The following is a 26,848-nucleotide window of genomic DNA, read 5'->3' as shown; positions in this document are numbered from 1 at the left end:
AATTATGCCATCTTGATTAAACCTTATTTGAAATCGTGCATTAGAACCTTTTTATTTTTAATTTTTTTTTACTTAGTTTTTAACCCTTAGTTTTTAATCATCTTTAAACCAAAATATTTTCCATCACCGAAGTGTTTTAACATTAATTTCATAAATATTCCTTTTTATAGTCCCTGTGGGTACGATAACTCGACATTTACTTGTCACTTTATTACTTATTGCGATTGTATACACTTACACATTTTTGTCGTTCCAGTAGGCATTATTAGTCGTGGGATCTTTTGCGACAATTAGCTACTAATGTTGATTACCCTTGAATAGTTTTGGGGGATTTCAATAAAATTCTATTTTCTCATGAAAAGTAGGAAGGGCGGCTCAGGGATGAAAGGCTTATGGATGATTTCCGCTCTATGCTCCAGGATGTTGAGCTCTTTGATCTAAGGTATGTTGGGCATTGGTATACATGAGAGAAGGGTAAATACCCACAAAATAATATCCCAAAGCAACTTAATAGGGGGTGGCTCAGTTGGCATGGAGAGACTTATTTCCAAACTATAAACTCACCCATTGTGTGTATTCCATCTCTGACCATTGCTCGCTGTTGCTTGATACGTATTTTACATATATGCAGAGGCATAGGGCTAGGACCTTTCGGTTTGAGGCTTCTTGGTTGTTGAAAGAGTCTTGTGAGGCTGAGGTTAAGCATCTTTAAGAGGAATCGGTGGGCTCTATTCCTGTGCGCATTTGCTCGATGGGTGACGGTTTGATGGATTGGGCCAAGAGAGTTTAGGGCTTATCGAAATTGAATGTTCGTCAGCTTTAGGAATGCCTTTATGCTCTTGTTGAAGAGGTTCCAAAGAATGATCTACTTAAAGAGATGGTGCTAGCTAAGATGCATCTTAACCTTGAGATTGATAAGGCTGAAAGGTATTGGGAACAGAGAACCCGAGCTACATGGTTGCAGCATGGTGACCGTAACACTGTGTTCTTCCATAAGTTTGTTACGCAATGACTACGAGTTAATGTTACCATCCGAATTGAGGGTACTAATTGGAGTTTGGTTGAGGGGGAGGGGAGATTAAAAGAGTGGCTTGCCAGTACTTTACTGATCAATTTACAACTCAAGGTCTAAGGGATATGAGCAGGTTGTTATCTTGTATCTCGGTTCATGTTACTAACGACATGAAAACTTATTTGCAATCTGAATTCATTGCGACGGAGGTTCTGTAAGTAGTTCGGGGGATGGCGCCTGCTAAGGTAGTAGGTAGTGATGGTATGCTAGCTTTGTTTTATCAGAAATTTTGCCATATAGTGGGTAAGTATGTATGTGGTTTTTGTTTACATGTACTTAATGATGGTGCATCCCTTATTGAAATTAATGACACCAACATTCTTCTCATCCCTAAGCAATGTAATCCACAGAACATATTAAAAGAGGGGGTATTATGGTGGCTCACCTGATGGCCCATGAAGGTTTTCTTCGAAAAAGGGATGTTTGTCGGGTGGAGGAAGGACCATCTTCAGTTCTGGCGGCGGTGGACAGAGATAGGTGGAGGAGGGTCTGATTTTGTTATAGAGTTATGGGCACAATGGATGCTTGCTAGATCTAATTCCTTACTAGCAGTTCTTGGTACGACTTCAACCATGATTGTCGATCGATAGCAAATTAATATGGCGTTAAAGCATTTCTGGTCATGCGTTTGCAGCTGTCGAAGATGAATGGGTTTCTACAGTTGTTTCTGGCTTTTGTTTGTTTTCTTTTCTTTATTTGTTTGGTTCTTTTTGCTACTTTTCTTGCTTCATGAGGTGTGTCACGTTTCAATAGGTGGAGTCCCCTAAGTTGCTTTATTTTTTGATTGTTTCTAATAAATGCATGACGACTCATATTAAAAAATATATATATTTTTATACATTTCAATGTTACTACACAAATTGTTTCTCCCACGATGGTTGTATATATCAATAGTGTCACTGGTTGAGTTAGTGTCACAAATTAACTCGATATCAACTCAATAAAAATAACAATGCCATGAGCATTTAATATTTTTAATCTGATGTATTTAGCTATTTAAATTTCCTTTTACTCACAACTAAAACTATATTTTTATTTTAATTCGTACCTATTGTATATGTGTTTGTAGATGAAGAAATTTTTGGACCAATTATTAATAGTACATGTCAAGCGAAAGTTACTATAGGTCAAGCCAAAATTACCACATTCCAGTTGACTAAGCGTAATTTTAATTATTTTATTCAAGTAAAGATATCCATAAAGTGATTTCTCCTATTAAGTAATTCATGATCAATCATTCACTCTCATAATTCATGTTCTTTTGAAGAATTTCCTTTAACCATATCAAATAAATAATAGAATATTGTGGAGTTCAAAAGGAAATATCCTAATACATGTGTTTTTGTTTTCAATAATCCATATTTGTAACAATGAAACACTATTATTCTTCCCAAGCAATAAAAAATTATTGATGTGTAAAAGTGTGACGTGTCAAAATTATTTTTACTAATTGGTGAAGAAATAAATAATAAATTTTATATTATCATTAACTAAAAATAAAATAACCATTTTATTGTGATAAACTAAGAATACAACAACTCATTGTTAATATTAAATGATTATTTTATTTTAATTAGAAAATTAGTTTTGGCATGGTATGTGATGGTATCTTTTCATTCATAATAATTTTGGTTTGACTCATAGTAACATTATTTTAATGCTTTGTAATTGGTCTGAAATTTTCTTTATGAATTTTATTATTAGTTTTAATATTATGTATTATTATTTTTTATATTATTTTTAAACATAACTGTATTATAATTTGTAGTTTAATTAATGCGGATTAAAGAAAGAGAAAGAAGTTAAAAAGAAAATACTAATATTAGAAGTCGGTTATTTTGTAAGCGTTAAACCGAGTTTTAGATCCTTTAGCAAAAGGCTTAAAATTGGATGCAAACATAACCCTCACGAACTATTTCAGACAATGGTCACCATATTCCTAGCGAAGCCCTAGATTTTAGTAGGAAAGAAGGTAAAACACCATAACTCTTTGAAGATAATATAATTATAATACAACCTCTCTCCATCCTTCAGTTTCTTAACAGAAATTAGCTATTTACTTAATGGTTCATGTTCAAAACTTCCCTTCTTTTCCTCCTTTTGTATAAAAACTCCATTGGAGGAGAGGTTATTCAAAACTAGAGCCCAAGGGGCAACCCCAAAAAGTGCCCCAGCCGCTCAGTTTAAGTTTTTTCATTTACGTAAATCTTGGTTTACGTAAAGGGTTTTTCTTCTTTTTCTTTTTCTTTTTCTTTTTTAATAGTAGCCAGCGTGAGATTATCTGCTTGAGCATGGCGAACAACATTGCAGTTATCAGTATTTGTTCCGTTCTGCTGGTTGCGGTGGTGGTAGCGGTGACGGTTGGTGTCACCCAAAGTGGGAAGAGCGATGGTGATTCGGGCGAAGTAAAGAGTGCGAGCAAGGCAATCAAAGAGCTTTGCCAACCCACTGATTACCAACATGCATGTGAGAATAGTCTCTCAAATGCCAACACCACTGATCCCAAGGAGCTTATTAGGATGGGTTTCCAAGCTGCCATGACCGAGATTGAAACGGTAATCGCCAACTCTACGACCTTGAAGGAGTTGGTGAAGGGCCGCCCAAGGGCTAAGCAGGCTCTTGAGAATTGCCATGAGCTCATGGGGTACGCCATTGATGATCTTAACAACTCTTTCAAACAAATGGGGGAATTCGATGTGGACAAATACGAGGAATACGTGGAAAACCTCAAGATTTGGTTGGCTGGTTCCATCACATACCAGCAAACTTGCTTGGATGGATTCATTAAAACAAGAGGTGAAAGCGGGGAAAAAATGAGGGCACTTTTGAAGACTGCTCAGGAGCTTAGTAGCAATGCTTTGGCCATGGTTTCTGAGTTGGATTTATCTCTCAAGAAACTCCACCTTTCAGGTGCCACTCAAGGCGTCGTACGCAGGCTCTTATCTCATGATCAAAGTGGATTCCCTTCATGGGTCAGCTCAACCCAACGGAAGCTCCTTGAAAATAGTTCAAAATTCGACCTTAAACCGAATGTTGTTGTTGCCAAGGATAAGAGTGGCAAATATGGAACCATCAACGATGCATTGAAAGAAATCCCTAAGCGTGGTTCCACTCCATTTGTTATTTACATTAAAAAAGGCGTCTATAAAGAGCAAGTTATCATCACCAAGGAGATGAAAAACGTCGTGTTCATCGGAGATGGCCCAGAAAAAACCATCATCACCGGTAAATTGAACTACGTTGATGGAGTTAACACCTTCAGGACTGCAACAGTTGGCAAGTACTCTATATATAACACTTTGATATCCTATTCCTATTTTGTTCAGGCTTTCATTTTCTTCAATTTGCTTTTGAATCCTTGCTTGCAGCTGTTATTGGTGAAAAATTCATGGCCAAGAACATTGGAATCCTCAACACTGCTGGAGCCAAGAAGCACCAAGCCGTCGCACTTCGAGTCCAAAGCGATCAATCCATCTTCTACCACTGCAAGATTGCTGGCTACCAAGACACCCTTTACGTCCACAGCCATCGCCAGTTTTATAGGGAATGCATCATAAGTGGAACCATTGACTTCATCTTCGGCGACGCGGCTGCGGTCTTACAAAACTGCAGAATCATCGTGAGGAAGCCGATGTCTAACCAAAAATGCATCGTCACTGCTCAAGGAAGGTCCGAACGTCGTGAGGTCACCGGCATGGTCATCCACAACTGCACCTTCACTGGTGAGCCAAAATACATGTCAGTGAAAAACAAGAACAAGGCGTACCTTGGTCGGCCATGGAAGGAGTTCTCCAGGACCATCATCATGCAATCTCATATCGACGACATCATTGCCCCCGAGGGTTGGTTGCCGTGGAACGGCAGCTTCGCTCTTGACACTTTGGTGTATTCGGAGTTTAACAACAGGGGACCTGGTGCCGATACGTCCAAGAGAGTTAAATGGAGAGGTCTCAAGACTTTCAACGAAGAACATGCCAAGTTGTACACACCTCACGATTTCTTACACGTTGATGAATGGATCTCCAGGTCTGGGGTGCCCTACACTCCTGGCATGATGCCTGGATTGTAGAAACTATCAAACATATGACCTTTTAGTCTTATACTTAGGGACTTTTACTTCATGCCAACCTGTAAGTTTCTTTTGGAGTCACAGGCATCCAAACTTTTATATTGATTTATTTTGAAAAATAAAGCTTTCACTGCATCTTTCAAAAATTAACAGTGAAAGTAATGTCTGTAACTCATCATACAAATTACAAATTGTCACCTATTTAGTATATTTAATTTTTATCGTACAAGTTTTAGTGAAGAAATAAAGGAATTACAAGTGTAAGATATGTACCCAGATGCCACGTTATTTTATATCACTTCATTATTATGGAATAAATATTAAATTTATATAGTAACTTTGTTTCAATTGGTAATTTGATGCGTAAATTACAATTTGGTGTAATATATACATGAAATTTAAATTGTAGTTCATATATATAGATTAATTTTGATTTTAATTTAATTGTATATATTTAAATAAATGAATATATATTTATTTTCATATTGAATTAATATAATAGTTTGTGGATGCAATATATCATACGTAAAATTGTACTAATTTGATAATGTTGTTAGTGATTTCTTAAAATTGGCAACAACCCATGTATCTATGTTTGTTTTTTTTTTGTATTTAGATAAATATTTATTTAAATAAAAACTAATTAGATATTTATCTATTTGATTTAACTTAAATATTTATTATCTATTTAAATTTTAAATTTTAACATAAAAACTTTTAAAAAGTAGTTCTCACTTTTTTAAATTACATAATTTATCTATTTTATCATTATTTTCAAATAACTTAAAAATAATTTTTATATATTTATATTATCTTAAATATTTATTTAGATAATAATAATTTTAAATTTTGGATAAATATTATTTAAATAAAATTAATTAAACAATTTCTCCATTTGGTTTAACTTAAATATTTATTTATATTATATATATTATTATCTATTTTGAATTTTAATTTTAACATAAAAATTTTAAAATGAAATATCATATTTTTAAAAGAAGTATTTTATAAATTTCGTAATTTCTATATTCATTAGATTTTGTCATTGTTTTCAAATAACTTTATAAATAATTATTATATATTTAACTATCTTAAATAATATAATGCAAAAAAATAAATTTGAATAATCAATTAGTAAAAACAATCTACTTAAATAATTAAATTTAGTATTTAAATCAAATTTTTATTATCTATAATTAAATTATTAGAATGGGTAATTATTTGATACACTTGCTAGTAGAGTTTTTAGACTTTATAAGCGGGTTTAGAGCGTGACAAGCGTCACATTTATTTATGTAATTAATTTTTTTATTTTTTACTATACATTATAATACACTTGTCAAACCCTTGACCTGCTTGTGGAGCCTATAACACTTGTATCAAATAATTTTTCTATTTTTATTCAAAATTTTTATCAATTTTTATTTATTTTTTCATTATTTATTAGGTTATATATCTTTCAAAATCACTACAACAAAACAGGTCTACCGCGACACTTTTTTTTACTTAGGACGACGCAAAAAAGGTTGGCATAGGTCATCCTGACACTTCCGAAAATGTCGTTTTTAATACAGTTGGCATAGGTGCCGCGACGCTTTTGAAAAAACGTAAGCATAATCCAACATAGGTCGACTTTTATTGAAGGGTTGGCAAATACCTAGTGAAGGCCAACCTTTAAAAAAGGTGGGGATAGGAGGAAATAGGCGACCCAAAAAAGGTTAGAATAAAGCATTCATATACCCACTTTTAAAGAGTTGGGATATGCCAACCTTAAAAAGGTTGGGATAGACCTTGTCTACGCCAACACCTTACATAGTTGGCTCAAGTCTTATATTTTTTACGATTTTTTTTCTCGACTTTTGAAGAGCCTATTTTGGTGAAATATGAGCAAATTTGTAAGTGTTGGGTTTTGACAAGTTTGAGACGATATTAATATTGAACAGTTAATTAACATAAACTGGTCATATTAATACAAAATTACTATTGAATAATGCACTTATTAGTTTATATATAAAATCCTAATATAAGCAGTCAACACATTGGTCGTTATTTAAGGACCCAACTCTACTAAATGTTGTTGGACCCTCCTTATGATGGTGAAGGTGAGGATTTCCAAAAATGCTCATACCACTAGAAGATACTCCTTAGGAAGAAGAAGTGGCCGAGTCCTCTACACTGTCTTTGCATGCAATCCAAGGCTCTCAAGGCCTCCACACAATGCGTATTGCAGCACACATTGGTTCCACTCTAGTGATCATCTTAGTTGATTAAGGCAGCACACAATTTCATCAGTGCCAAATTGGTCAAACAACTTTCATGACCTGTGAAACAGATGGATCAACTCAGAGTTACCATTACTGATGGTGGTTATTTAACAACTAATGGCAGTTTCCAAACAGTTCCTTGGGTGGCCCAGGGCATATCATGTGCCACTGATTTTCTGGTGTTACCCTTAAAAGGTTGTGATATGGTGTTAGAAGTCCAATGGTTGTTGTCCTTAAGGGCCATCGTATAGGAATTCAACTCCTTAACAATGTAGTTTACTCACCAAGAAAGACCTTGTAACAGCTCGATTTTGGGCTTAGTCGAAACAGTGGTTTCGGGACCACAAATTCGACGAGAAAAAAAAATATTTTTATTATATTTTTATGGTCTACGATTTCACAAAATGATTTCGTGAAAATTTTGTTCGAAAATTTCGACGTTTGGGCACTCAATTTAGTCAAAAGAACTAAATTGTAAAAAGTGCAAAAGTTGAGTTTTACATGTTAGAGGTGTCCAATTGTTATGAAATTTTAAATTGGATGTCCTTATATGGTAATTAGACCATTGGTTAAGTTGGTGGACAAAAATGGACATGAGATAAGTGAAATAGGATATTTTTAAGTTAAGGGCATTTTGGTAATTTGGTAATTAAAATGAATTAAAAAGACAAAATAGGCCAAAATTTAATCATCTTCAACCCCATGGCCGAATTTTACAAGGGGAGAAGCCATAGTTAAGGTTTTCAAGCTTCCAAGCTCCATAGTAAGTGATTCCAAGCCCCGTTTTTAATGTTCTTTACATTTTTGGAGTCCCGGTAACTTGATTTAGCTTATTCTAGCAATAATTTAACCTAGGGTTTATATTTGGAAAAATACCCATAGGTGAAATGTGTTTATTTTGATGTTTTATAGTAGGTTATAAAGCTAGAAATTATGTTAAACAATTTTTGCTAAGCAATTTTAAGTGAAAACGAGTAAAACGACATAATCGGTAAAAATACCTAATGTTCATAAGTAAGTGTTAGAGTGGGAATTTGATGTTTCCATAGAAGGGAAAAATGTTCAGCATGTCATAAAACATAAGAATAAGGGATGAAGTTTAATTTCCAAGCTTTGGGGAAAAAGTGTAAATATGCAAAAGTTTAGGGGAAAAATTGAAATTTTGCCAAGGACTGTTTTGATAAATGTGAGTGTTAAATAAGTTAAATGTATTATTATAATTCAAGAAAGACAAGAAATTGATTTTGATTAGTGAAAAAGAAAAGTGAGAAAAAGTGAGAAATTTCCCGGTTGAACCTCCGGAATAGAAAATATATGATTGAAGTGACAGTAATGATCACATGTGTGGCACAGACTGTGTGCTGGCCACTATGTGAAAGTGATAGTAATGGTCACGTGTGTAGTACTATGTGCAGGCTACTACGTGTACCGAGTATCATTGATTGTAACGGTGGTTGCTATGTGCTAATTCCACCGGGTACCATTGATTATAAAGGTGGTTGCTATGTGCTAATTCCACCGGGCACCATTGATTATAAAGGTGGTTGCTATGTGCTGATTCCACCGAGTATCATTGACTCTAAGGGTGGTGCTCTGTGCTGATCCACCGTGTATCTGTTATTATTCCGAAGTGTTCATCGGGAAATTGACTAAGTGAAAATACATGAGATCATGTAACAATTAAGTGTAATTGAATAATGAATATATGTGTGGAATTGAATTGAATATTGACTTGAAAATGGAAAAGTGAATTTTGAATTGAATAGTGATTAAAAGTAAAAAAGTGAAATTATGAAAAAGTAGAATTAGCAACAAAATAGTTTTGGACAATGAATGATAATGTGAATTTGAAAAATCACCAAAATTTTGGAAATTGAATTAGAGAGTGAATAATATATGAAATGAAATACTAATGAGTCTATTTTTACATAAAAGAAACAAAGCAAGCAAAAGGGTTTTATAATTTGAGATATTTGAATTTTAGTGAGGCAGGGTCGTATTGATTTAAGAATCCCTTGTTCTATTTTTGGAAAATAATTAAAAATTTTAAAAAAATAATTATGAGTTATAATTTATATGCTTAGAATCCTTAATAAGCCTATTTTCAAAGTAAACAAATAGAAACATCATCTGAATTCTGTACAATGAGATAATTCATTTTTAGTGGAGAGTGGTCGGAACTGTCAGACAACGAAACAGGGGAAACTTTAAAGAATAAACTGTACTATTTGGCTGAACCAAAAATTCTAAAAATTGTATGGTAAGAATATATGTGAGTCTAGTTTCAGGAAAAATTAATGGATCTTAATTTGGAGCTTTGTAGCTCCAAATAAGAATAATTTAGTGACTCTGACTCGGTTAAACAGCTTTGAATATACGTGTGAGTGAATAGTGAAATTATAGTTAATGTTGTTTAAGTGTGTTATACACATTAAGGATGTGGAATGGAGAGGAGGAGGAGGAAAATTGGGAAATATATGAATGATTTGTGTATAATTGGTCATTTGGTCGATTATAATTGATAGACGATGAAATAGAAATGATGCTTATATTTGCGCATTATTTGTCATGGTTTAAGCTCGTGTGGGAAAATAAAGTTTCATAGTATGTGTATATGGTATCTTTGGAATATGATTTGGCATGAAGTAATGTCATGAATGGTTTATGAATTAACATATGTTGGTAAGTTTGATATATGAATAAATGTTGTGTTCATCCATGCTTATAATGCTTATACTATATGTTTATTTGGTTAACATATTTGATGTACATGCTTAGGCTTTGGCCAAGTTGTGGCTAGATTATGTCACGTTAAACTTATAAGTTATGCATTGAAATGGTAAGTGCCTAAATGGAAATATGCTTGTGATCATGACTGGGTGGTAAGGTTTAAATTATGTAATCTCTAGTGAAATGGTTTATCATGTGGTTAGTTCCAAAAAGAATTATGTTTAAATGCACTAGCTTGCTACTATGGTTGAATGATATGTTTATGTCTTGTTTGATATGCATAGGAAACGGGTGTGGAAAGGTAATGAAATAGTAAGTTCATATTTGAAGTGAAAAATGACGAAAAAGGGGATGATGAGTTGAATTGATATTGTTATTTAAGCTAAAGTGACATTTTCATTGCAAAATTGAGAATTTCATAAATGTTTTAATGAATGGTATAATCGATAAACGTTGAGTTAAATGGTAAATACGTATTAGTATTGAACTTACTAATATTGAATTGTACGTGAATTATATGGAAATTGCTAATGAAATGATTTGAATTAAAAGAATTATTGTGGTACTGAAATGTACACTGGATTGAGAAATTGACTTGAATTGTAAACATGAGAATTGTGAATTAAATGAGATGAACAAATGGTGAAAGCTATAAGACTTGGTTGAATGATTATGTATTGGACCTCGTAATCCCTATTTAGCAACTCAAATATAATAATTTGAAATTTTTAATTTGGATGAAATTTTACAACCCAGTATAGTACGTTACAAGTGTATGTGTTCTAGTAATGCTTTGTACCCTATTCCGGCGTCGAATACGGGTAAGGGGTGTTACAGACGTTGCAAGTTACAATGAATCATACTTGGTACAATTCACTTGTTGAATGCATCACAGTCTTCTAAGTGCTTATCATCAGTGGGCCAAATGTTAGGACCTTGTGCCATGGTGTTGGCCAATCCACTACAAACTATCTTGTCAGTGGCTACTACTCCTACTCCATTGGTATTGCAATGAGTATGCTGACATTTTCTAGGATCCTGTTAGTCTCTTTCCTCCTTGCCTACATGATCATGGCTTACCCTTGAAGGATGAAACATTAGTGGTCAAAATCAGACCATACCAGTACCCTAATGTCCAAAAGAATGAAATCGAGCGACTGGTTCAAGAGAGGCTTCAGGCTAGTATTATAAGAGACAATAGTAGCTCATTTGCTTCTCCAGTAATAATGGTTAAGAAGAAGGATGACAATTGGAGAATGTGTGTTGAATATAGGCAACTCAACTCGTTAACCATCACGGATAAATTCCCATTCCCATAATAAATGAGCTCTTGGATGAGTTGGGCGAAGCTGTCTTTTTCTCCAAGCTTGACCTTAGATCGATCTACCACCAGATTCGAATGAAAATAACTGATATTTCTAAGACTGCATTTAGAACTCATGAAGGGAACTACGAGTTCTTAGTCATGCACTTTGGCCTCACCAGTGCTCTTTCAACATTTCAAGTGTAATAACACAAAATTCAATGGTAACGAAAAGTGTGACTTTAGAACCCCATTTTTGTAATCTGGACTCGTTAATATTTTTATTAAATATTTATAGAGTTATATTAGAAGTGAATTGAATTTCAATTAGGTAATTTTGTCGAACTACTGATTAATTAAGGTATAGGGACTAAATTGTAAAAGTGTCAAAATTTCAATTACTACTTGTTTTAATAATTAGAAAGTGAATTAAGGACTAAAGTGGTAATTATACCACTTAATAGTTAATGGAAAATAGCTTGGTTTATTTTCATTAGAGAATTGTTTGAAAATTTATATAAAATAGTGTTATAAAATTTTACTTAAAAAAATAAAATATAACTTAAGTAATAAAAAGGAGCTAGTGGAACGAAAGAGGTGGTCTCCTTTATCTTCTCAAATTGAAACCAAAAAGAAAAGAAGAGAAACACATTCGGCCTTAGGGCTCAAGTATTTCAACCTTCAATTTTTTAGTCAATTTAGTCCATTTTCTTGTAATTCTTATGTTTTTGGAATCTCGGTAGCTTAAGATTTTGTTTAGCTGTGCTTTTCAAAAGCACTTTTTTTAGCTTTAAAGAGTACTAAACAAGCACCATTTGTTTGAAAATTTTGACATCTAAAAAGCCCTTTTGCTCAGATGGAAAAGCTAAAAATTTTAACTTTTCCTAAGCCAAAAGCACTTTTGGCTGCTAATTTACTTTTTTATCCTCCATTTTTCTTCTCCCAAAATACATTGTATACTTCAAATTTCTTCTTTATTTTCTCGTTCAAAATTGGTTCTTTGGTTCTACTTCTCTTCTATTTTATTTAATTCTTCCATTTTCTTTAAGGTTTTTGCTGCTCTCTCTCTTTCTTTCTACTCCCCTAATCTCATCTTCTCATTTAAACTCCCCATTAATTTTTTTTTCATTTTTTCCTTATTTCAGGTTAAGCTATTTTTGGTTCCCCATTTCCTCTTTAATTCTTTCACTGGTGAGCTTATTTTCTACACCCACTTTTTTTTCTTTTCATTTTGATCATCGATTTGGCTATAAACCCATATTAATTACGCTTAATTTTAGTAGTTTCCTGCTTTCATCCAGCTGGCTTTCATTAATTTTTATGTGTAGTGCTTTGAGATAGTAAGAGAAGAGTGTTTTCACACCCATTTCTGGGATTTTATGAATCTGGACTCTTTAAAACAACTATGGCAGTGAAGTTAAGAGTTGTTTGGGTTCTGCATTTTTTTTGGGGGGTTAGCTTAGCATTGGAAAATACCTTTTATATATATAAAATTTCTTTTCAACTATTTTGGCTTGTGAAAGAATCAGGTCTTTTAGGACTTGATATTGGATAATTACAAGTCTTTTAGTATGTTTTACATTTATTCTAGTCTTGCTCGATAGCTTAGCTTCATTGTCTCTCATTTTAAAAACAATTTTGATGCAATAAAGTCGTATACTTAAAATATTATGTCAACATTCTTTAAGTTTTAAAGCTGATGTTTTAAGTGTAAATTATTTGTTACTTATTTCTTGCTAATAACTAAATCTATGGTTTGATTCTAAAACGACAAATAAGGTAGGAGAGAGGAATGTATTGAATTTAAAATCAATTATTAAGGCTAGGGTTCTTTGTTTGGATTGATATTATAGAATAGTTTTACCTATAGATATAGGATAGAGTTGTTTTGCCTCCAATGATTCTACATTAGAACCAACCTTTTGAGTGATTTGATATAGCTCTTGACCGTACTAGGAAATGAATCTAATTAAACTGATAGAATCTGTGCTAACAAGTTAAGAATTGTTGAGTATTAAACTTTTGTTTCTTTGTTTTTGATGATGTAATTATGCATCAGTTGTAATTTAGGAATTTATTTGAATAAGTCATAAAAACCCATTGGTTTGGTATTTTTAGATTTCATGATTAGGTAAAGAAATAATTGGCAAAAAAAATGTGTGGGATAGTTGGTTCCATTTGGATCTTGTTGGTATTGACCAAATATTGCCCATACTCACTTTTTTAAATGTGTTTGATGTTGTTATTAGTTGTGTTCTCTTTCTTGGTTATTATTCCAATCTTGGAAATTTGATTTTGATTGAGAAAAAAATATCTTAGGATCCTATCTTGATTTTGATACACATCTCCACCATTTGGAATAATCATGTTATCTTCAATTGTTCCTTTGAATAGTTTCAAACATGTAAAAGAATATACTTATGTGACATTTGATTTTCTTGATTGCTTTATTGGCTAAAATGAATATGTTCATATACACAATAGATGAGTACTTTAGCGGTTGAAGTTAGTAGTGAAAAAGTCAAAGCAATGTAGGATAAGAGATTTTGTATTAAAGAGATATTGAAAGGAAATAAGCTCAGTACTCATCTCACAAAAGATGGATGGTTGAAAATAATTACCAACTTCAAGAAAGAAACAGGCAAGGCTTATTCACAAAGACAACTTAAAAATAGGTGGGATGCCTTGAAAAAAGAATAGAAGGCTTAGAAGAAACTTAAAGGAGGAGATACTAGTCTAGGATAGAATCCTATAAAAAGAACCGTTGATACATCGGATGATTGGTGGGGGAGTAGGCTAAAGATACATTAATAATTCTTCATATTTTTGTTTTTTTATTATTTATGAACACTACACCAAAACAAGCTTTTAGCGGTGCTTTTTTAAAGCGCCGCAAAAAATGCCGCTATGGAACGTGTCACTAACTTTTGCGGCGTTTCTAGAAATAAACGCCGCTAAAGGTCATGACCTTTAGCGGCGTTTTTCCCACAAACGCCGCTAAATACTAGGACCTTTAGCGGCGCTTTCCTCACAAACGCCACTATAGACCATGACCTTTAGCGGTGTTTTTCCTACAAACGCCGCTAAATACCATGACCTTTAGCGGCACTTTTCCCACAAACGCCGCTAAATACCATGGCCTTTAGCGGCGTTTTTCTCAGAAACGCTGCTAAAGGTCATGACCTTTAGTGGCGCTTTTGTCACAAACGCCACTAAAGAACATGACCTTTAACGGTGCTTTTTATCAAAAATGCCGCTATAGAACAAACCTTTAGCGGCGCTTCTCGCAAAAACGCCGCTAAAAACATATCATGCAAAAAAATTATTTTAATCAAATAATATTTATTTTTAAGATAAATATTATATTATGTTTTATTTTTTTAATTTGAACTTTAAATATACTTTTAAGGATAAATAAAAAATATTATTTAAATTAAATTTTCTATGAAAATGATAAAAGAAGGCAAATAAAGGAAGCTTAAATAATAAAAACTAATAAAAGAGAGAAAATGTAAATAATTAATATAAATTATAAATTATAAACCTCAAAATTTAGGTAAAATCAAAACCAATGCAATGCAAGCCATTGTTAAGTCTAATACAAGGGAAGAAACTAAGATCCTAAGAAGAGAATCTTATTTTACTAACAACAGTAAATGGAACTGACAAGAAATATTCATACTTTGTCCAGTATTTATATCGAAAAATCAGATCAAAAGAAGCAATCTCTTTGCACACCATTTCAATTCCTAGTAAGGCCTTTGAAAGTAGTTGATGAAAGCCGACATACACATCCGATCAATCAGCTTTCAGTTTCAGAATTTCCTTGGCGGTCCTTAAACGAAAATAGGGCATAGGGCATGTGTTTCTACAAAAGCATGGAAAAATCCAACTCAGTATAGGGCATGTGTTCCTTAAACGGCAATGTATGTCTTTGTGTATGGGGACAAATATTTGAGCAAAGTAAAGTATGGGAAAACTGAAGGTAGAGGCAAGCAACTACCTTTTTATAGAAGAAGGTATTGAAGAAATGGCATAAGAACATTGTGTAAACATGACAGAATTTAGAAAAAAATGTACATTTGCTTGCTTGGTCTAATGTACGTTATTTTCAATAAATAAATAAATAAATTGGGCTAAAAGTATGAATGAAGTTATGAAGCTAACGGATTGTAAAATGTTCTATTTGGTATAATGTGCATAGTCAACACAATTAGTAGTTTAACTTTTATGATTTCCAAACACTTTTTCCCTTCCTTTTTTCTTACTATGTAAACCCTAACCATGCAATCTCTGGATATATTCAAGATAATACACTTCTTAAAGCAAAATTTTCAAGATAGAAAAGATAATACACTTCTATTTGACAAACAAACCTATCATATACCTGACTAAGAAGTTTTGGTTTGTCTTCTGTTGAAAACATAACTTCATGCATGAGACTGCATCAGCACCAAAGAATGTAAATTTCACCATCCAAATGGATAGAAAGTATATATAAACATGGATTTTGTGTACAGATTGGTGGGCTGTAGCTTGCTTTTCTGGGGGGCAATATGTACGTGCTTTCAAAATAATGCAGTTGCACATACACCAAAAAGAATTCTCACAACTTCAGTTGATCAAAACCCTTAAATCTTTTTGGGTCAAAATTTTTCCACTGACAAATTATAACAAAGGCAAAATATAACAAAGGCAATACCTTTGTAATATCCTTTGCTGCTCATATACAAGACTTTGCTGCTCATAGCAAGCATATGCTACAAGACATTTTAATGAGGAATAAATCAAGGAAAATATAACAAAGGTATCCACTTACGATTCTTCTAAATCAATAACTTTAATAGCAACTTCCTTGTTCAGTTCCTTGTCAAACCTAAAAATCAGGAAAGGCATCAGCTATCCATCTCATTTTTATTAATCATGATTCACGATTTAAAAAGCCAAAGCATATGCAACATGATTACAGGTAAGAAATGGGCATATAGATATGTTGCAGTACAATTAGCAGTCATACAGTCATACAGTACAATTATCAATAAACAAGTATTGAAATATTACATGATTAAAATAACCAATATACAACCATTTTCATAAAGTGTTCCCAGGTAATTTAGACTCCTTTTACATGTTAACAATTAAAAAGATAAAATAAATAAGAGGGTAAGTTAAAAAGTGGGGGTCCAATTAAAGAGATTGTCCAGCAGTACCCATTTTCGAAAATATCAGTCTAATCTAGTAAACTCAAAAAGAACAAAGGCAATACCTTCTTCACTCGTATGCACATCTATTCTGCCTCTCAAAGGATACAAGAAGTCAAACAACTATAAAGGATACAAGGGTTAGGAAATTTCAAGTTTAAAACTCCAAATTTCAATAATTTCTTGATCCAAAGCTACCAAAAATCAGAAATAATAGAGATACTTATAAGCTACACCATAAAACGTGAGATAAATAGAAAATTGTTGAAGGTGTTGAAGCAGATGTTAAAGCTTCCAATGTTCAATACTTCAAACTGCAAAAATAAGAAGAGCACAACCGCCTTTTCCAGTTGCAAATGTGAAAATGTAACATGATTATAAAAAATGACTACTTAATTTTTATTTTTTATTCTTACTCTAAGATTACTTATATAATAGTTAATACTAATTTTGTTATTATCATATAATAGTTAGTAATATATTTAAAAATATTTTTAATTTTAATTTAATAATATAATTAGCAAGCCATTGAATAGACTGGGAAGTAACTTTAAGTACTTCTATGTATTGTGTCAAAAAAAGCAGATAAAAAAATTATTCAAAAAATATATTAACAATAAATGATATTATATAATATGGAAGAATTGTTTAGCTTAGCAACACAACAACAATGAACACTGAAATCTAAACCACGCATACAGATTACACTTCATCTGCTGCTAAAACTTAACACAATTATTCTCCTGCAAAAGTCTGATTATATAATCAGTGTGCACCTTCAAGTTCAAATATGATTTTGTTATTAATGCTATCATACCCCATTGAGCTACTGGTTGCACCTTTGCCATAAGAGCTTGGCAGGTCACTAAGCAAGTATTCAGCTGGTTCCTTACTATAATGGAAGATATCATCTCGTAAATGCCCTGCACCAGCACACCTTCACAAAGAAACAGAACAAACTCAGCACCATTTAAGGGTTAAAAAGCCAATAACTGGAATGTTAAATGGCAAAGGGCAAGGATAAAAAACTGGTTGCCTAAAATATGAAACAAAATAAAAGCCTTGAAATGAAAAAAATTAAAGAAGAAAAAGGTTGGCACGTTCAACTGAGTCCAGAAAGAAAAGAAAATGAAGAAATAAACTCAGTACAGTAATCCATCATTTTGCTCTCTGGACCACCTGAATCACGAATCTGATTATACATATTGCTGGTATAGTAAAAGAGTGTGAAGATAAACTTCATTCTGATTCTTCAATATCTAAATAAAGGGGGAAAAGAGAAAAAAGGAAATGAGACATACCTTTCAATAATAGTATCAACATTTGCTTTGCTTTTGGGACTATGCATGAGAACTCTTATAACTGTGACTGCAATTCGATATCAGAGTCATCAAAATCGTCCATTATAGTGATTACCTGAATCGTGATTACATGAATAATACAAGCTTGAACAAGTCAGAATCAAAGAACAACCAAACCAGATCAAGTGAATCAGGCAATGCAGATGAAGCATATTCATATATAAACTGTATGTTCAGCCGTAGGCAAGTCCAATTAACTTAGAATGAATGAATTATTAAAAATTTTATTAAAAACAGTATATATATAAATAAACAAAAAAAATAGTTTCAATGAACAGTTTGAATCAACAGAAAAGAAAAGCTATGATAATTTTGAAGACTTTCATGCCTAGATAAATTAAGTTGAAAAAATATAATTTCAAGGCAAAGTATTTCAAAGATTACTACAAAGCATATCCTGTAACAACAAATGCTTCATCCAAAATAGTAAATCAAAATAATAAAGCACCAAACTTGTATACTGCCCACCATTATAAGTCACTAAAAGCAAGAAAAACAAAAATGACTTAATTCACAGAATTCACTAATGTTAACATCAGACATGAGTTTAAAACTTTGCCTTCGGAAGGATGTTCAAAACCAGAATCCACAATAGATTGAAGCAGCTCCGGTTTTAGCAGAAAGTCTCTGAATCCTGAACTGTGCATTCCAACATACCCCCTACACCACATAAAAAGAAATGAAACAAATTAAAATCAAATTGCTTTACACAAAAACTAGCAGATTATATTAGAACATTGTTTTCCTTAAAAAATATGTATTAGTTAAAATGACTAACTTCTTAGCAGAATCAGCAGCCTTAATGGAGGCAGAGTCGGGGGCTTTTTCATCTTCTTCTTCTCAGTCGAGAAGCTCTTCCTCGTAGGTGTCGTTGTCCTTTATCTCCCCCATTCTAATCAAGCAATAAAATGAAACAAAATAATAACAAATTCATAGTTGGGAAAGGGATATAATTTCCATTAAATCTCCCTTCTCAACTTCTTGTTTATCTCCTTCAACCTCCTGCAATTTTCTTCCATTCCCTGCAAAAACACACACAAAAATAGAATAAAGAACAACAAACAGAACCCCACAAAGCTTAAAAACTAAATTGTAAACCTCATGGAGAGAAAAAGAAAAGGTTTAGGGATTTGAACGGTATTACGAGATGTTGGGGCAAAGGAACTCATGGAATTTTGAAATTAAAAGGGAAAAAGAATTAAGTACAAGCCTTTATTTGGGGTATTTAAAGCGCGCGAAACGCCGCAAAAAATTATTTCATTTTGTACAAAACGACATCGTTTTGCTATACTAAAAATCTTATATTTTTTTGCTAAAAATTATTTTAAAGTAAAATTATTTTTGTGGCGTTTTTTATAAAAACGCCGCTACTGCTTACCTTTTACGGCATTTTTCATAAAAACGCCGTAAAAAATTATTTCATTTTAAATCTGTTAAATTTTTTTTTAATTTAAACATCTAATTTTACGGTTAAAATTATCAATGTAGCAATTAGAAAATGATAAAATAATTTTGTAGTCTTTAATGTTTGTAATTTTATTAATTTGGTCTTTTCTTTAAAAGTATATAAATATTATAAAATAAAAGTTTAAAATCTTTTAAAATTTTTAAAAAATTTAAAATCTTTTAAAATTCATTTTAAAATTTTAAATCACAAAAATATAAAACCTTTCAAAATTAAAAAAATATGTTATTTACTCTTTAAATGATAATTAGAAATGTTCACTACCTATACAACCCACCTAGTCCAAAATATGGTTAGGCTTAGATTTATATTTTTTATTGTTTTTAAACAATGAAATGGGTGATTCGAGTAAAACGAGCTTGAAGTTGGAAAATTTTTTAAAATTGGGCATTCGTAACACCTAATCCATAAACCTTAAAATGGTAATAGTTAAACCTTAAACTCTAAACCATGCATTGTAACAGTCAAATCATTAACGCTAAACCGTAAACCATAAACATCAAGCCCTAAAACAGTAAATTTGATCCTTATCTTATAAGCCGTAAACACTAACCTCATATTAACACTAAAATGTAAACTCTAAACCTTAAACTCCAACCCCTAAGCCCTAAACCTAAACCCTAAACCCTGAACTCAAAACTGTAATCCTAAAATAATAAACATTACGATGATATTTATTCATCATTATCCACTAACCCGACCCAAATCCAAATGCAAACCCTACCCTACCCTGCTCTGCTCATTTTGTTTTCCCAACCCTGGACCTCAACACTCGCCACTCACCCACCCTAATGAAGTACCCAACGTAATTCGATTAATGATTGCAAATATAAGATATTTGCAATTTCTTTTGCAATTGGGCTATTCAGATAAAATTAGACCTACTTGTCCAGCACTACCACTATACTGTCTGAAGCAGCATTCGGCTCTAGACTCGAGACCCAGCTAACACTTTTTGTTATTAAGAAAAAACAAACAGCTTTTTCTTTTTGGGAGCAAATCGTCCAACTAACCCCACCGACTCTACTAGCTAAATTGAATCCCAAATTCACTTAATTATTTTCTAAAATTCAATATTTAATAAATTTTATTCGAATTTCAATACTTATAATATTTTCCTATAACCCTTTCTCAGCCTAAAAAACCTAGTATTAATTTCTAGTGGGTATTAGACCAAGTAACAACAATTTAAGTTTTATGATATTTTATTTTACTCATAATTTAATATATTTTTCTAGTAAAGTAGTTTAAATAAACTGTGATTGAAAAAAATATAGTTAGGAGTTAGGACTTCTCTTTAATAAAACATTTTGTATTAAACAATATTATTTGTTATCATTTAAATGTAAATTTGACCAATATATAATAAATACAACGAAATATTAATTTTTTCAACTTATAATAAAAAAATATAATTGAAACATTACTTGAGAATATATCAAAGAATGAGATAATTGAAATGGTTTTAGATTTTATTATTAGCGGCGCTTTTTCAAAAACGCCGCAAAAGTTACGAGCATTAGCGGCACTTCTTTAAAAACGCCACTAAAGGTACGAGCATTAGCGGCGCGTTTTCAAAAACGCCGCTAAAGGTACGAGCATTCGCGGCACCTTTTCAAAAACGCCGCTAAAGGTACGAGCATTAGCGGCGCTTATTCAAAAACGCCGCTAAAGGTACGAGTATTAGCGGCGCTTTTTCAAAAACGCCGCTAAAGCCCCGAGCATTAGCGGCGCTTTTTAAAAAACGCCACTAAAGACCCCAAAAACACTAAAAATGGCGTCGTTGGGCTTAGGTTTTTTGCGGCACTTTTTGGAAAACGCCGCTAATGCTTATTTTTAGCGGCGTTTTCCAAAATGCGCCGCTAATGCTCGATCTTTAGCGTCATTTTTGTAAAAGCACCACTAATGCTTAATTTTTAGTGGCGTTTTTTGTCCAAACGCCGCTAAAAGTGCCGCTAAAAGCCTTTTTTGGTTTAGTGGAAGTTATTGATAATTTCTTATTAAACTACCATTTTATATGTAGATTATGCCTTAAGCTCAAATTTTTAGAACATCGGGCATTGATCTTGAAGCGAATTTGGACAAATATTCATGAAGGTAGTTGCAACTGGTGATAAAGCATGTGCACCTTCTTCTAGTACACTCCATAATAAATTTTTTGAGGATGTTAACAATGACATACCTAAAGAGAATAAGGAAGAAAATGCAAGAAATGATGTTCACATTGATGGAAACGATAAAAAAGGAAAACACCTAAGACTTCAACTTCACATATTAAAATAGGAATGAAGAAATCCTCAAAGCAAATTGGAGGGGCTACAAGATTGTCCAGTCAAATAGAAAAATTATGCAATGCAACTAATAATATGAGTCAAGCCACATCTAGTTTGACTCCTGTTATAGATCCATATGGTATTCAACAAGCAGTCAAAGCGCTTTATAGCATGTTGGAGAAAGTTTCAGAAGCTAGTTCGCTATACTTTTTCTCACTGAAATTACTACTCAATAAGGACAAGCGAATTATGTTTTTATCAATTAATCCCAAGATTAGAGCTTTGTGGCTCAAGATGGAAATGAAGGATAGTTGAAAATTTTCTAGTCTTGTAGGGTCTAGAGATATCTACTATGTGATTAAACAACAATGCTAAACTACTTTTATCAATACTTGTTTATGTTTAGTTTTTGGATATTGGATTTATGTTCTACTTATTTATCAATAATCGTTTATATTTGATTCTGGATATAAAATTTGTTCACAGGTGATAAGTATGGTTGAAAATTCCAGCAGTGATGAAAGTGATGATGAAACGGAAAAGAAAGAGATTTTACAATGCATGGAATGTTTTATCAATACCTCTTGGGTCATGTTATCTCCACAGATTGAATCAAGGTAAATCTTGAGAAGATTTGGGCTGTACTAAAGTGGGATCGCCAAAGAGCATTACAGAAGTACACAATTTCCTTGGTTTGGCGGGGTATTACAAAAGGTTTGTAAAGGGGTTTTCCATGATTGCAATGCCATTGACATAGTTACTCCAAGAAAAGATGAGAATTTTTACTAGTCTAAAGAGTGTCAGAAAAGTTTCAATGAGCTGAAAAAGGCATTAACCGAAGCCCTAGTGTTGAGTCAATCATAATTGAGAACAAAATACTTTGTGTTCACATATGCATCTTTGAATGGATTAGGGTGTGTGCTCATGCAGAAAGGAAAGATGATTGCTTATGCGTCACACCAGCTCAAACTTCATGAAAAGAATTACCCAACTCATGACCTGGAACTAGTAGTTATTGTGTTGGCTTTAAAGATTTGGAGACACCATCTATATGGGGAGAAGTGTCGTATATTTTTGGACCACAAAATTTTGAAGTATCTACTCAATCAAAAGGAACTGAACCTATGCTAGTGACGATGGATAGAGTTGTTAAAGTTTTACGACTTGACCATTGAGTACCATCTAGGAAAAGAAAATGTGGTGGTTGATGCATTAAGTAGGAAGACTGTTTCAACTTTGGCTTCTCTAAGAGCAAGGGTATGTCTGGTGGATGGGTCACTTTTCACTGAGTTAAAAGTGTGACCTGTTTTCCTTTCCCAAATATTGGAGTCACAACTCAAGGATGTGTGGCGGGATGAGATAAAGGAACATATGAAGTTTGGTGATGTAAGAAATTTTAACTTGGGAAATGAGGGAGTCCTACGTTTTATAGAAAGCCTGTATGTACCCAATGATGAAAACCTGAGGCAAGAGATCTTGATGGAAGCACATCGATGACCTTTTTCACTTCACCCAAGGATTGTAAAGATGTATTGAGATTTGAAGAGCTTATTTTGGTGGGCAGGGATGAAATGGGAAATATTAAAATTTGCGATAAAGTATCTAACCTATCAGTGGGTCAAGGCTGAACATTAGGTTCCCTCTGAAAAGTTGTGTTCACTTAAGATTCCAAAACGGAAGTGGGACAGGATCACGATGGATTTTATTTTAGGGTTACCCCTTAGTGCATTAAAGAATAATCTTGTATGGATGATCGTTGACAGGCTAAAAAAAGTCAGCACATTTTGTAGCAATGGGTACCAACTACTCAATGGAAAAATTGGTGGAGTTGTACATTTTGGAGATAGTTTGCCTACACTACATTCTTTCATCGATTGTATTTTATCATGATTCCATATTCACATCAAGGTTCTAGAAGCAACTACAAACGTCTCTTGGAACAAGTTTCGCTTTAGTATGGCCTTCCATCCTTAAACTAATATACAATTAGAAAGGGTGATGCAAGTATTGGAGGATATACTTAGAAGTTGTGTGATCGACTTTGGGATTAATTAGGAGAAGTACCTACCTTCGGCAAAGTTTGTGTACAACAACAGTTATAACGCCAGTTTGGGCAATTCACCTTTCGAAGTGTTGTATGGGAGAAAGTGTCGATCACCAGTTTACTGGTTAGAGCTTAGTGAGAAGAAGCTGGTTAGCCCAGATTTAGTCCGTGAAGCAGAAGAGAAGGTGTTGGTCATCAAGAATCATCTAAAGAATGCTCAAGATTTCCAGAAAGCATACGCGAATAAAAAAAGGAGAGATGTATCCTATGAAGTTGGCGACAAGGTGTTTCTTAATGTCTCACCTTAGAAGAAGATCGTTCTCTTTAGGTTAAAGGGGAAACTCAACCCAAGGTTCATTGGACCTTATGAGATTTTGGAGTGTATAGGGCCAGTGGCATATCATTTAGCAGTTCCACCAGAGATATCTGAGATTCACGATGTGTTCCATGTGTCAATGTTGTGAAGGTACCTCTCAGATCCAGACCATGTTATACAATAAGAGGCGTTGGAGGTGGATTCTTAACTTGTCTTATGAAAAAAAAGCTCGTCAAGATCCTAGATAGAGAAATCAAGACGCTCAAGAATAAGGAAATCCCTTTGGTAAAAGTGCTATGGCGGAAGCATAAAGTTTATGAGGCTACATGTGAAGGAGAAAGCTCAATGAGAGAACAATATGCTTATCTCTTCGTAGGTACGAAATTTCTAAAACGAAATTTCTATAAAGGTAGGGTTGTTGTCACACCCTCATTTGGCAAGTTGTACTATTTGGGAGATTACACTGGCAAAGACCACTTAAGTCATGAGACTTAGATAGGTTAAGGTTGATAACTTTGTGGCAAAGTATTTCGTTGAACTTCACCAAAACCGTGAAATCTTATTTCGCGAATTAACGAATTCCTCATTCGGACGAGGTCCTTATTTAGCAGACTCTTCTACTAATAAGTTCGCCACCTGTGTTTTTGTGTCGCTATTGATGGGAGTGTAGTAATTAACGAGAAACGTTTAAATCATCTAGCATCCCAGTAGAGGTAATGTGTTAGTAATCATGACACCTAGGGAGTATCGTAGGATGTGATTAATTAGTGGAAGAATGTGAAAATGATTATTGATTAGAGTTAACCCTAAGTGATATTCAGGTTAGAGATAGCTATAAATAGGACAACCTGGTAGTGGAGAGAAGATTTCCATTTCATCTTCTTTGCTAGTATTTGTTATTGTCGAAGAAAAACCAAGAGAGTTATTCCTTATTAACGAAAATGTTATTCGTTATGCTTATAGAAGCTTTTGTTTTAAGCTTTTACTGGTAAATTCTTAAATCATTCTTTAAGTTTTACCATATATAAAGAAGCGGTTGTAAGAGCGATTAAGTAGGGATTTCATTTTGAATACTGCATGAAAATAAATCTTTCATCCAGAAATTGTTTGCATGTCTACATATTCATGTTATTTCATTAATTTTTGGTTGTTTTTTATATTTAAAGAAGTTATTTCATTGTTTTAGCAAAAAAAAGGAATAGGTCCTAATGGCAATGGGAAAGAACCTGTTGAATAGGAAAAGCTCTAAGTGAAGATTTCTGGTGAGTTCCTTAGTGCCTTGAGTTTGTTATTTGTAATATTTTGTTGAATCCTTCTTATTGTACATCTAGGTAAAGGCTTTAACCTTTGGTCCTGATAATTGTGTTAAGGAGTTGGGTTCAAAGAGTCAATGCATGTAAGGGTACAGATAAACAAACAGAAACAGAAGTCATGCATGTGCATAGGTAAAAAAATACTCCTTCCTTGGTGTACAAGCTTCGTATCCAAAATGGTGTTAGGAGGTATCGGAGGGTAGTTACGTATGATTATGAAAAGAAGATACAGGATATTATGTTTTGCCTTTGGTATGACCTTCTAGTGCAAACCGTGACCGGTGAAAACTCGTTCTTACAGAGGAACACTTATGTGTTTGAAATACAAGGAGGGATGAAGAAGGTAATGAGGTTATGACTAGTAATATGCTCTGATGAGCAATATGAAAATCCAAGAAAAATAGTTCTTTGGAACTCAGATCAAAAGCTAGCACAAGGAAGGGAGTATGAAGATAAAAAGGGTGCATAATCTGTAAAACAAAGTGTAAACAGTACATAAAAAGGGTTAACAGTATGTTAAACAATCAAAAGAGGGTAGTCTGCCAATGTCGCGTATGCGTGGAACAATAGTGTTGCGTAATCGTTATATGCAGCTCTCAAATTACTGATAGTGTCACCATGAGGTTGAGTTTGTTTGAGGAAGTATCTACCAGCGGATAATTCGGGAACCAAGAGAATTGTATCCTCCAAATGTGACGTACCATTTTGTTAGTCTAAGTCTTGATCTATTAATGCCTGTTGGCCCCTAATGTGGGGTTATACTTTCTTTGAACTCACTAAGTTCTTCTAAACTTACCTAATTGTCCTCTTTTTCTTTTCAAGCTCTTAGGTTTGATGTTGTCGTAGCAGGGAACCAATCATATTAACGGCCTATTGTGAGCCATCTCTTGCTTTGCTGTAACATTTATTTGTTGTGGCATTAGGCTATGTTAGTCACCGCCGGATGAATTTTAATAATTGTAACTAAAAATGATATTTTGTAACTATGGATGCTTATTTGTAGCCTTATTGGCATAATATCATCTTGGTTTTACGTGATAACAGATGAAAATTGAATTTTTAAATTGCTATTCGAGCGATAACTTGATTGGCACTTTTAGTCAAAATTATGAAACTTTATAAAGCTTAAATCAAAAGTTGATTACTCATATCCCATTTTTAAATGGCTCAATATTATTTTTACTTCCCTTTTCAACCTACCATATGTTTTCAAAAATTATCGGGACACCACTCTAACAAGCTAGTACCCGCCCCAACTAGGAAGTTAGTTTTCAAATGGTATGGTCAGTTAAATGGTTTAAACTTGTGACGCTCCATACCCAAATCTGAAGATCGGGTTGGGCGTGGGGTGTTACAGAACAGACCACCAAAGCCTTAGATTTCTTTTTGAGCAACAAGCCATCACTCTTTTCCAGCAGAGACGGGTGACCAATATTC

At 33.3% G+C, this 26,848-nt stretch overlaps 2 protein-coding genes and 1 long non-coding RNA gene across 7 annotated transcripts; 2 read left to right on the top strand and 1 right to left on the bottom strand.

Moving 5' to 3' along the window:
- Nucleotides 1-3,224: 3,224 nt before the first annotated feature.
- Nucleotides 3,225-5,430, top strand: LOC105774964 (probable pectinesterase/pectinesterase inhibitor 21). Its single transcript, XM_012597526.2, has 2 exons — nt 3,225-4,348; nt 4,441-5,430. Exons 1-2 carry the CDS (start codon nt 3,364-3,366, stop codon nt 5,139-5,141), a joined length of 1,686 nt encoding a protein of 561 aa, XP_012452980.1. The 5' UTR covers nt 3,225-3,363; the 3' UTR covers nt 5,142-5,430.
- Nucleotides 5,431-12,400: 6,970 nt separating this feature from the next.
- On the top strand, nt 12,401-26,492 carry LOC128034051 (uncharacterized). The gene is made up of 4 exons (XR_008190047.1): nt 12,401-12,487; nt 12,584-12,629; nt 25,285-25,360; nt 26,241-26,492. It is a non-coding gene; the product is annotated as an uncharacterized LOC128034051 (long non-coding RNA).
- On the bottom strand, nt 14,951-19,236 carry LOC105778070 (uncharacterized). 5 transcript variants are annotated; one of them, XM_052622627.1, is made up of 8 exons: nt 19,145-19,236; nt 18,779-19,022; nt 18,560-18,660; nt 17,941-18,007; nt 17,457-17,576; nt 16,258-16,314; nt 15,826-15,880; nt 14,951-15,306 (listed from the first exon to the last, which is right to left on the bottom strand). In XM_052622627.1, the coding sequence occupies exons 3-8, from the start codon at nt 18,645-18,647 to the stop codon at nt 15,241-15,243; spliced, it is 453 nt and encodes a 150-aa protein (XP_052478587.1). In that variant the 5' UTR covers nt 18,648-18,660; nt 18,779-19,022; nt 19,145-19,236; the 3' UTR covers nt 14,951-15,240. The 5 variants fall into 5 exon arrangements, with proteins under 5 accessions (XP_052478587.1, XP_052478588.1, XP_052478586.1 ...); XM_052622628.1 differs by having other exon boundaries at nt 19,099-19,161; XM_052622626.1 differs by lacking the exon at nt 19,145-19,236 and having other exon boundaries at nt 18,779-19,138.
- Nucleotides 26,493-26,848: the final 356 nt, after the last annotated feature.

This window comes from Gossypium raimondii, chromosome 10 (assembly GCF_025698545.1).
Source record: "Gossypium raimondii isolate GPD5lz chromosome 10, ASM2569854v1, whole genome shotgun sequence".
Taxonomy (NCBI): Eukaryota; Viridiplantae; Streptophyta; class Magnoliopsida; order Malvales; family Malvaceae; genus Gossypium; species Gossypium raimondii.
The sequence above is the reverse complement of the archived record's forward strand: the minus strand, read 5'-3'. Positions and strand labels throughout refer to the sequence as shown.

Bases quoted from the DNA above. Each gene is read 5' to 3' on its own strand.
- LOC105774964 (XM_012597526.2), top strand. From the start codon at position 3,364: ATGGCGAACAACATTGCAGTTATCAGTATTTGTTCCGTTCTGCTGGTT. The intron at 4,349-4,440 runs GCAAGTACTCTA...CCTTGCTTGCAG, and splicing joins CTTCAGGACTGCAACAGTTG to CTGTTATTGGTGAAAAATTC.
- LOC105778070 (XM_052622627.1), bottom strand. From the start codon at position 18,647: ATGCACAGTTCAGGATTCAGAGACTTTCTGCTAAAACCGGAGCTGCTT. The intron at 15,881-16,257 runs GTAAGTGGATAC...GTGCTGATGCAG, and splicing joins GTTATTGATTTAGAAGAATC to TCTCATGCATGAAGTTATGT. The intron at 15,307-15,825 runs GTATATGATAGG...ATGCTTTTGTAG, and splicing joins AACCAAAACTTCTTAGTCAG to AAACACATGCCCTATGCCCT.